The sequence below is a fragment of the Tachyglossus aculeatus genome (assembly GCF_015852505.1).
Source record: "Tachyglossus aculeatus isolate mTacAcu1 chromosome 12 unlocalized genomic scaffold, mTacAcu1.pri SUPER_6_unloc_3, whole genome shotgun sequence".
In the NCBI taxonomy this organism is placed as follows: domain Eukaryota; kingdom Metazoa; phylum Chordata; class Mammalia; order Monotremata; family Tachyglossidae; genus Tachyglossus; species Tachyglossus aculeatus.
Window position 1 is genome coordinate 2,440,049 of NW_024044830.1, and position 11,537 is coordinate 2,451,585.

Sequence of the window (11,537 nt, forward strand, 5' to 3'; positions counted from 1 at the left end):
AGGGGGCACTGACCTCCTCTGAACTGGGCTGGTCTCCCCTATCTTATCGGATTCTGGTTTCGGTCAGCCACAAAGGGACGGCCAGGAGCCCTCAGCCACTCTCCACTCTCCCATGGATGCTGACGTGCTCTCCAGCTGGGCCCCGTCCCCATAGATAAAGCAGTCGCTGCTCCGAAGGGGATCTTCGGAGGACCGGCCTGGGCCGCTGTTGAGGGACCCCGTTGGCCAGGCGACGCGAGAACCCTCTGGAGATGAGGACCTGGTACTCCCAACTGCAGCAACGGTCCTGGCCCATGATGTTCCCATAGCAACAACAATATCGTTTTCTACATAGGTATTACCGTGCCCAGAGAGACAGAGAGACAGGGAGAGAGTGATATCCTTCTGAATAGGAGAAGCAGCATGATTTAGAGGAAGGAACCTGGACATGAGAATCCCAGCTCTCCCGAATGCTTGCCGGGTCACCTTGTGCTAGTCACTTCACTTCTCTGGGCCTCATTTTCCTCAGCTGTAAAATGGAGATACAATATCAGTACTCCACCCCTCATAAACAGTTCATGTGTGACAGGGATTGTGTGCAACCTGATTGATTTGTATCTACCCCAGCGCGTAGAACAGTGCTTGACACAAAGTAAGTGATTAACAAATACAATATCAAAAATAGAATAGATCCTCATATCCTCATTGAGGGAGTACAATTAGTTACTCAGAGTAACCAATGGAGAATCAGAGCCCTCAACACAGAGGTAGGGAGTGACATATTGGCAAGCTAGTTAGTGTCTGGGGACTAGAAGCAGCTTGGCCTAGTGGAAAGAAACCAGGCCTGGGAGTCAAAGAACTTGGATTCTGATCCTAATTTCACTGCTTATATGCTGTGTGACCTTGGGCAAGTCACTTTATATCCCATTGCCTCAGGTACTCCCCTCTGCGGGACTGAGAGTCCCATGTAGGCTAGGGACTGTATCCAACGTGATTATCTTGTAACTACCCCAGCATTTAGCCACATGTTAGCTAGGTGACCTTGGACAAGTCACTTTAGTTCTCCTATGCATCAGTCTCCTTATCTGTAAAATAGGGATTAAATCCTATGCCCTCCTTATTTAGACTGTGAGCCCCATGTGGACAAGGGTTGTACTCAACCTGATCATTCCTTCCTTCATTTATTCAATCATATTTATTGAGCGCTTACTATATGCAGAGCACTGTACTAAGCACTTGGAAAGTACAATTCAGCAACAAAGACAGACAATCTCTGCCCACAACGGGCTCACAGTCTAGAAGCGGGGCGACGGGCATCAAAACAAGTTAACAGGCATCAATAGCATCAACATAAATAAATCAGATTATATATATATATATATATATATATATACACATCATTAATGAAAATAAACAGAATGATGAATATGTACAAATATGTACATGTGCTGTAGCAGGGGGCAGGTAGAGCAAAAACAGTGAGTCGGGGTGATGGGGAGGGGAGCAGAGAAAAAGAGGGGCAGTCTGGGATTAGCTTGTATCCATTCCATCAAATAGCTCAGTGGATGGCACAAAGTAAGCGTGTAACCAATACCTTAAACAAAATGTGCTCACTGGTCTCTGAAAGGATTCAGCCTCCTCCTAGCTGGGTCTACAAAAACATGCATAACCATAGAGGTGGTCCAAAAGTGCTGAAGAGGTAATTTTATCAATCATTCAATCTGTAACATTTATTGCACTCCTAAGGTTTGCAGAGTCCTATGATAAGATCTTTAAGAGAGTACGATAGACTATTAAGACTTAAACCCTCTCCTGAATCAAGAGAAGGGGAAACAGACACTAATGTTATAGACAGAAGGAAGAAGGAAAAGTAAGAGTTTAAGTGAAAGGGTATGTAAAAAATCAAATGGCTCCTTTTGTTGACCTTTCATCGGTTCCACAGCACTTATGTGCTTATCCATCATTTATTTATTTATATTCACGTCTGTCACCCCTTATAGACTGTAAAACCATCATAGGCAGGGATCGGGGCTACCAACACAGTTATATTTACTCTTCCAAGTGTGTACTTCAGTGCTCTGAGCTCAGTAAACACTCAGTATATACGATTGATTGATTGATAACCCCACCAGGCCTCTGTCCTCCCCATCTTCAAAATCCTTCTGAAATCTCATCCCATCATCATCATCATCAATCGTATTTATTGAGCGCTTACTATGTGCAGAGCACTGAACTAAGCGCTTGGGAAGAACAAATTGGCAACATATAGAGACAGTCCCTACCCAACAGTGGGCTCACAGTCTAAAAGGGGAAGACAGAGAACAAAACCAAACATACTAACAAAATAAAATAAATAGAATAAATATGTACAAATAAAATAAATAAATAAATAAATAGAGTAATAAATATGTACAAACATATATACATATATACAGGTGCTGTGGGGAAGGGAAGGAGGTAAGATGGGGGGATGGAGAGGGGGACGAGGGGGAGAGGAAGGAAGGGGCTCAGTCTGGGAAGGCCTTCTGGAGGAGGTGAGCTCTCAGCAGAGCCTTGAAGGGAGGAAGAGAGCTAGCTTGGCGGATGGGCAGAGGGAGGGCATTCCAGGCCCGTGGGATGACGTGGGCCGGGGGTTGATGGCGGGACAGGCAAGAGCGAGGTACGGTGAGGAGATCAGCGGTGGAGGAACGGAGGGTGCGGACTGGGCTGTAGAAGGAGAGAAGGGAGGTGAGGTAGGAGGGGGCGAGGTGATGGAGAGCCTTGAAGCCCAGGGTGAGGAGTTTCTGCCTGATGCACAGATTGATTGGTAGCCACTGGAGATTTTTGAGGAGGGGAGTGATATGCCCAGAGCGTTTCTGGACAAAGATAATCCGGGCAGCAGCATGAAGTATGGATTGAAGCGGAGAGAAAAACGAGGATGGGAGATCAGAGAGAAGTGGCATGGCTTAGGGGAAAGAGTATGGGCCTGGCAGTCAGAGGACATAAATTCTCCTGCCTCTGCCACTTGTATGCTGTGTGATCTTGGGCAAGCCACTTTGCCTCGATTACCTCATCTGTAAAATGGGGATTAAGACTGTGAGCCTCACGGTGGACAACCTGATTACCTTGTATCTACACTAGTGCTCAGAACGTTGCTTGGCATATTGTAAGCACTTAACAAATACCATCATCATCATCATCATCATCATCATCATCATCATCATCATCCAAAACATTTCCCCATTCATTTCTCTTCCCTCCAGATCACACCCACTAACTCCCTTTGCATTTCTAAAGATTTCTTAAGCTTGTTATTATGAAGGAATGTGTCTGCTAATTCTGTCGTATTGTACTCCCTACCCAAGCCCTTAGTACACTGCTCTGCAAATAGAAAGCATTCAATTAGTACCACTGATTGATTTTTAAAGTCTATAAGGGGTGACAGACGTGAATATAAATGAATAAATGATGGATAAGGACGTACGTGCTGTGGAACCGATGAAAGGTCAACAAAAGGAGCAAATCCAAGCGCAAGGGTGACACAGAGGGGAGTGAATTGAGTGGGGAGCAGGTTCCTGACAGGAGTAATGGCAAGAGCTGGATGGCTGTTACAATCTCTGTGATCCGGGGCTCCCCTCCCTGCTCAGGGATCAGAAATGGTATTTGTTAAGCACTTACAGCATGTCAAACACTCTTATACGTGCTGGGGTAGACACAAGTGAATTAGGTTGGACACGGTCCTTGTCCCGCATGGAGCTCTCCATCTAAGTAGGAGGGAGAACAGAAGAAGAGAGGTACAGAAAAGCAAAGTGAATTGCTCAAGGTCACACAGCAACGTGTCGGAGCTGAAATTAGAACCCAGGTTCTCTTACTCCCAGGCCCGTGATATATCAATGAGCCCATGCTGCTTCTCACTCCTTAACTTTATAGACTTCATCCACCCCACCTTCTCACCAACTTAGTGCAAGCTTGATCTTGTCAACTCTAATCGTTTTACCTTCATTCATTGAATCGTATTTATTGAGCACTTACTGTGTGCAGAACACTGTACTAAGCTCTTGGGAAGTACAATTCGGCAACATATAGAGACAGCCCCTACCCAATAACGGGCTCACAGTCTAGAAGTCTGTACATGTTTCCTATTACTGTCTTCCATACACAAAGAATCGGGGTTGCTACATTCCGGGAAGCAATAAGAAATTATAACTGTAATCAATTAATCGGTCAGTCAATAAACGGTGTTTATTAGTGTTTTTATGTACGACGCACTGTACTAAATGCTTCGGAGTGTCAATAAAACTGTTCAGTGAGGTGGGAGTGAGCTCTCAAAGTCATAGAAGCAAAAATCACCTTGCAGGTAGACCACAGGCCTGGAGGTCAGAGGACTTGGGTTTTATTCCCGATCTGCCACTTATCAGCTGGGTGACTTTGGGCAAGTCAATTAATTTCTCTGGGTCTTAGTTACCTCATCTGTAAAATGGGGATTAAGACTGTAAGCCCCACCTGGGACAACCTGATTACCTTGTATCTACACCAGTGCCTAGAATAGTGCTGGACATATAGTAAGCACTTAACAAATACTATCATCTTCATCATCATCATCGTCATTATCATTATTATTGTTATTATTAATTTCATCACCTCCACATGTCTGCTGTGTGACCTTGGGCAATTAACTTCACTTTTCTGTGCCTCTGTTCTACAACTACACCGCAGCTCACACTCTTAAGTCCCTTGTAATAATAATAATAATAATTGTAGCATTTCGTAAGCACTTATTATGTATGACGCACTGTATTAAGTGCTAGGGTGGATACAAGCAAATTGGGTTATACACAGTCCCTGTCCCACATGGGGCTCATAGTCTTAATCCCCATTTTACAGATGAGGTAAATGAGGCACAGAGAAATGAAGTGACTTGTCCAAGGTCTCACAGAAGACAAGTAGCAGAGTCAGGATTAGAACCCAGGTCATTCTGACTCCCACGCCCGTGCTTTATCCATTAGGCAGTGCTGCTCTTCAAGCCAACCTACTCACTCTCCTTTGCATTCCTATTTTCCACTGCTGGTATCTCGGTCACAGTTTCTAATCCCGGCTGTACCATGTGCCTGCTTTGTGACCTTGGACAAGTCACTTAACTTCTCTGCGCACCAATTCCTTCTGCAAAAATGGGGATTCGATCCCTGCTCTTGCTCCTACTGTGAGAACTGTGTGGGATCTGAGTATCTTGTAGCCATCCCAGTGCTAATTGCAGTGCTTAGCACATAGTAAGCACTTAACAAACACAATGCTTATTACAAGCCCCTATTTTACTCCCAGACTAAGCCCCCCTTTTCCTCAGCTCCCCCTCCTCTTCGAATCATCCCATCTCTCTTCCTTTGCTCTTTCCCCGTCCCACAGCACTTGTGTATATATGTACATATCTATAATTCTGTTTATTCATATTAATAACTGTTTACTAGTGTTGTTCTGTATATATCTATAATTCTATTGATTTCTATTGATGCCTGCTTACTTGGTTTGTGGTCTGTCTCAGCTCTTCTAGACCGTGAGCACATTATATACAGGGATTGTCTGTATTGCTGAATTGTACTTTCCAGGCACTTAGTACAGTTATCTGCACACAGTAAGCGTTCAATAAATATGATAGAATAAATGAATGAATTGCCTGTTCAGAATCTTGTACCACCTATGAACTTGAGTACTCACAAACCCCCATAGCATTTGTGTAAATACTGTATATATCTTATTATTTACACACTAAAATAACCCCTTTTCTTTCTTCCTCTTGTCTGTAGTTTATTCTGGTGGCTTTTCCCCCAGTTAGATTGTAAGCTTGTTGAAGGCAGGGACTGTGTCTTTTAACTCTTTGCATTTTCCCAAGTGCTTAGAAAAGTGCTCTGCACAAAGTCAGAGTCTACTAAGTACCATTGATTGACTGATTGATCATGCCTACTACTTCCACTCTTCTATTCAAAGCACCTAGTACAGTGCTTAGGCTCAGTTGATTCACAATGAGTGCTCCTGAATGGTTGACAGCGAACGTGTCTACCAACGCGGTTATACTGTCCTCTTCCAAGCCCTTAGTACAGTGCCCTGCAGATCTCAAGCACTCAATGAATATAATTAATTGATGGATTAATTGATTCCTTTGGAAAAACCTGGGTAACTCACACTTGGGTACAAAGATCAGGTCCCTGACCAATATTGGGATCATTCAAGTCAGAAGATGACGATGTTCTCTCAAATATGGAAGCCATTCCCTCCAGGGATCCTCCCCAGGGTGGTCATCATGTCCCGGTTGCTCAGGCTGTAGATGATGGGATGAGGCAGGGAGCACCACGGTGTAGAACACAGACACCAGAAGGTCCAGGGTCGGGGAGGTGTCTGATGGTGGCTGGAGGTGATCGAAGGCGGATGTCGTGAGAAACATGCTGACCACCAGAAGGTGAGGCAGGCATATGGAGAAGGCTTTCGACCGACTATCGGCTAATGGGATCCTCGGTACAGTGGAGAAGATGGAGTCATACGATGCAATGATGTAGACCAAGCACACGAAAACCAAACAGGAGCCAATAGAAACACTCACATCGATGGGGACATGGTTCTCGGAGCAGTTGATCTTCAGCAGCGAGCAAACGTCGCAGAATTACTGGGGGTCGACGTGGGACCCACAGAAGAACAGGGAGAAGGTCGAATCAGAAAGCAAGACTCCAAGCAGACTCCCGGTGATCCAGGAAGCGGCCGCCATCAGCCCACAGGCCCCTCGGCTCATGACGACCTCATAGAGAAGGGGATAGCAAATCGTAACGTAGCGGTCTTGGATATCGCCGTGAGGATGAACGTCCCTCAACCGCCAAACAGAACCACCGAGAAGACATGAGTGGCGTAGCCCAGGACGGAAATGGATCTACGGTCGATCAGGAAGTTGTGGATAGATTGGGGGACGGTGACAGACATGAGGCAGAGGTCGATGACGGACAGGTGCCTGAGGAAGAAGTACATGGAGGTATGGAGGCACCAGTCGAGGGTGGTAATGGCGATGAAGAGGAGATTCCCCATCAGGGCCACCATGTAGAGCAGGAGGAACAATGCGGCCTGGACCAGCTGCAGCTCCCAGACCTCCGAGAATCCCAGCAGGAGGAATTCTGTTTTCACGGTGATGTCAGTCATTTTCCGGCAATTGACGTTGACTGCCTAAGGACATTTAGAAAAACTAGGGATGAGAATATTGCAGAGAAAAGTGCAGAGGAGAGAAGAAGATCTTTGGGTTGGAGGGAATCTCCGTTTTTTATGGTAATTTTTCACGCTTACCTTGTGCCAGACATTGTACTGAGCACTGGAGTAGGTAGAAACCTATCAGGTTGTACATCTCCTCCAGTCAACCTGCCTTGGTTCAGGATAATACTGAAACCGTTCCTGACTCCTGGAAGTCTATTCCATTTGCAAACATCTGCAGTCATTGTGGTCACATAATTCTACATAATTGGAGAAGCAGCACCGACTAGTGGAACAAGGATGGACCTGGAAGTCTTCCGGACCTTGGTCTTAATCGCAGCTCTGTTACTAACCTGCTGGGCAACCTCGGGAAAGTCACTAAACTTTTCTGTTCCTCGGTTTCCTCATCTGTAAAATGGGGTTTAAAACGATGAACCCCATGTGGTACAAGGACAGTGTCCAATCTGATTATATCATACCTACCCCAGCACTGAGTATGGTGCTTGACACATGGTAAGCATTTAACAAATGCCACAATTATTATTAAAAAAGAACAGGAAAATTCCTGTTATATCTTGGGTTTATATTGAAATTTCCCTTCCCTGCCCCTGACCTTTCTCCTGCTCCTCTCCGGAGTCACCGGGACTGCCCTGGGCTGGGTAGCATCGACCTATGCTGAGAGAGAGGCTCACTCCATCTCGTCGGTCCTGGACACTGGTGGGGGTGATAGAAAGGTCTGGGTGAGGTGAGGGGGCCGTCAAGGTCCTCCTTCCTCCTCTAGGCTCTCCAGATGGCTGTGCCGCCCTCTCAGACAACGGCCCAGTTATTTCCTGGGAGATTCCCAGTGGGAGGACGGGCCCGGGGCTCCACTGGGACAGCTGACCATCCGGGAATCTCGGAAGGCCGGGATCGTGGGCTCCTTATTCCCGGCCCTCACTATCTAACTGTCCAGTCAGACATGTTTCCCACTCGGGGATTCCTTCCTAGAACAACGTCAACAGACTAATCATCATTCCCTTTCCGGAAATAATAAGAACCCTGGAGATTTGAACCTCATTTCATACCAGGAATTAGGACCATCTGAATATCTCAGCCAAAGCAGTGTGGCCTAATGGAAAGAGTCCGGGCCTCGGAGTCAGAGGACCTGGGTTCTAATTCCAGCTCTACCGCTGGTCTGATCTGTGACCTTGGTCAAGTCCCTTCACTTCCCTGTTCCTCAGTTCCCTCCTCTGAAAAATGGGAATTCAATACATGTTTTCCCTTTTACTGTGAGCCTCATGTGGGATCTGATTATTTTGTACTTATCCCAGTGCTTAATATAGAGCTTGGAACATAGGAAGCACTTAACAAATACTATTTTTAAAAAATGTGGGGAGGATTGAGGAGGTAAGCAGAAAATTGTTGGAGGAATGAAATCTAGGTGGGCCGTGGCCGCACTGCTCAAGGACCTTGTTCTACGGAACAGCAGTAGGTCAGGGGATGGGCACTGTATGAACTCCCAGAACTTTATTGCAGACTCTGGTGGCAAGCAAAACAAGAAGCCATTTTAGAAAGATCTGGTACAGGAACCATTTTAGGATGCAATAAGGGGTGGCCATTTGGGAATAGTAGCAATCAATTAATCATACTTATTAAGCGCTTACTATGTGCAAGGCAATGTACTGCGAATTTGGAACTACAATATAACAGAGTTGGTAGACATGTTCCCTGTCCACAGAGAGCTTACAGTCTAAAGAGAGAGACAGACATTAATGTCAATAAATAAATTGCAGATATGGACATAAGTGGTGTGGGGCAGAGGGTGGAGTGAATAAAGGGTACACATCCAACTTCAAGGGTGATGCAGAAGGAAGTGGAAAATGAGGGCTTAATCAGGGAAGGCCTCTTGGAGGAAATGCGCCTTCAATATGGCTTTGAAGGTAGGGCGAGTAATTGTCTGTTGGACGTGAAGAGGGAGGGCGTTCCAGGCCAGAGACAGGACATAAGCGAGGAGTCGACAGGAGGTCGAGGGGTCGAGGTACAGTGAGTAGCATTAATGAGGCAGAGTGTGTGGGCTGTATTTTCGTGGAAGATAAGGGCAAGGTGATTTAGAAAGGATTATCTGACTCCTGAGAAATGGGTATTACCTCAAAACCTTCCTCAGAGCGACCTTCATATCCCTGTTTCTCAGGACCATCCTCTCACACCCATCTGCCTTCCCAAGGCAGCCTACATGTCCCTGTTCCTTAGACTGTAGAGGAGTGGGTTCAGGGCGGGGGGCACCACAGAGAAGAACACAGACACCAGCAGGTCCAAGGTCGAGGGGGAGTCTGACATGGGCTTGAGATAAGCAAAGGCTCCGGTAGAGAGAAATACGGTGACAATGGTGAATTGGGGCAGGCGGGTGGAAAAGGCTTTGGCCTGACTCTCGGTGGACGGAAACCTCAGCACGGCGGAGAATATGAGGACATAGGAGAGGACGATGGAGATGAAGGAGACGAAACCAAAGCCGATACCCACAGCCACCCTGCATGAGACAACGTGCGCTTCTGAACAGGAGATTTTCAGTAAGGAGGGGACATCGCAGAAGAACTGCTGGATCACGTTGTACACACAGAAGCTTGACGTGAACGTCTGGCTGAGCACATCGCCCCGAAAAGCCCTCCGTTGAGCCAGGTCTTCCCAAAGGACCCTGGTTCCATGATGACGTCGTAGCACAAGGGGGAGGCAGATGGCGGTGTAGCGGTCATAGGACGTCGCCGTAATGATGGACAGCTCTGAAGCAGCAAACAGATCCATCAAAAAGACCTGGGCCTCACAGCTTCTGAAATAGATGCATCTGTTGTTGATCAGGAAGTTGTGGATGGATTTGGTGGAGGTTACGGAGATGTAGCAGATACCCAGTAAGGACAGGTGGCTGACGAAGAAGTGTGGAGATGTGGAGGCGCCGGTCAAAGGCATTGATGGCTTCGATGAGGTGATTCCCGGTCAGGTCCTCCAGGTAGACCAGGAAGAACAGCGCGGCATAGACTAGCTGCAGCTTCCGGACCTCCGTGAATCCCAGCAGGAGGAAGTCCCTCACTGCCATGTCGTTGGCCATGTGGTCTTAGTACTTCCTGAGGGTACCAAGAAAGCAATTGAATATCACTCCGAGAAAAACATAAACAAGTGAAATTGTTAGGTTGCATCAGACCTCTTAGATTCCACTCTCTCCTGCCTCTAGCCTGGAATGAAGACAAACACTCAAACCGATTTATTCTCCCGAGAACGTTCCCTGTTCTTAAATGTTTGTGAGAACTGAGATACTGAAACTCCTCTATTTATCTATTCACTAAACTATCTGCCTGGAACGCCCTCTCCCTTCATGTCTGGCAGATCACCACTATCAGAAGAGAAGTCACTTAACTTCTCTTTTTTAAAAAACTGGTACTCGTTAAGCGCTTACTATATGACAAGCACTGTTCTAAGCACTGGGGTAGATCCAAGCTAAACAGGTTGAAGACTGTCCCTGTCCAACTTGGGGCTCACAGTCTTAATTCCCATTTTACAGGTGAGGTAACTGAAACACAGAGGAGTGAGGTGTCTGGCTCAGAATAACAAAGCAGAGAAGTGGCAGAGCCGGGATTAGAATCCAGACCCTCTGACTCCCAGGCCTGGGCTCTATCCACACAACCAGCGGCTACCATTCGAGGAAGGGGCCAGCCCTGGTTCTGACCTATGACCTTACATAGTCAGTTAACATTGATTGCATCTGTGAGGCAAAACAAAAAAAAACTTCCATCTTACCTCTAAAGGCTCCCCTTCCCTGTTCTTCATACACACGGGGGCAGGCCGGGAGGATGGGAGGGGCCTCTCTCTGTTGGCTTCGGCTGGTCTCGGCTGGGCCCGGAACCACTCCCATCTGTCCTCCTGGCTGATCCCAGAATGCTCTGGCGCAGGTACCAAATATTTCCGTTCCATCTACCCGCCCCTCTCACGGAGGTGGAAATACTCTGCCATCGAGCCTGGCTTTGTGGAGAAAAGGGAGGGGTCCCTCTGGGAGGACCCGCTCAGAGTTCGTTACAGGAGTTGCTCCATAGGAACCCAGCCAGTGTGTGAAGAAACAGCGTGACCTGGTGGATAAAGCATGGTGTGGGGTGTCAGTAGATCTGGCCCCTCCCCTGTCCTGGAATGCCCTCCCTCCGCACATCCGCCAAGCTAACTTTCTTCCTCCGTTCAGTGTCCTACTGAGAGCTCACCTCCTCCAGGATGCCTTCCCAGACTGAGCCACCTGTTTCCTCTCCCCCTTCTCCCCCTCCCAATACCCCCGCCTTACCACCTTCCCCTCCCCACAGCACTTGTATATATGTATATACGTTTCCACATATTTATTACTGTATTTA

At 47.0% G+C, this 11,537-nt stretch overlaps 1 protein-coding gene across 1 annotated transcript; it reads right to left on the minus strand.

Moving 5' to 3' along the window:
• Nucleotides 1-6,807: 6,807 nt before the first annotated feature.
• LOC119921560 (olfactory receptor 14A2-like) lies at nt 6,808-10,255 on the minus strand. The gene is made up of 3 exons (XM_038741692.1): nt 10,078-10,255; nt 9,491-9,932; nt 6,808-6,868 (listed from the first exon to the last, which is right to left on the minus strand). The coding sequence occupies exons 1-3, from the start codon at nt 10,253-10,255 to the stop codon at nt 6,808-6,810; spliced, it is 681 nt and encodes a 226-aa protein (XP_038597620.1).
• Nucleotides 10,256-11,537: the final 1,282 nt, after the last annotated feature.

Coding starts and splice junctions, on each gene's coding strand:
- LOC119921560 (XM_038741692.1), bottom strand. CDS start 10,255: ATGGCCAACGACATGGCAGTGAGGGACTTCCTCCTGCTGGGATTCACG. Junction 9,933..10,077: donor CCACATCTCCACACTTCTTC/GTCAGCCACCTG, acceptor TTGCTGCTTCAG/AGCTGTCCATCATTACGGCG. Junction 6,869..9,490: donor TTTGCTTATCTCAAGCCCAT/GTCAGACTCCCC, acceptor GATCGACCGTAG/ATCCATTTCCGTCCTGGGCT.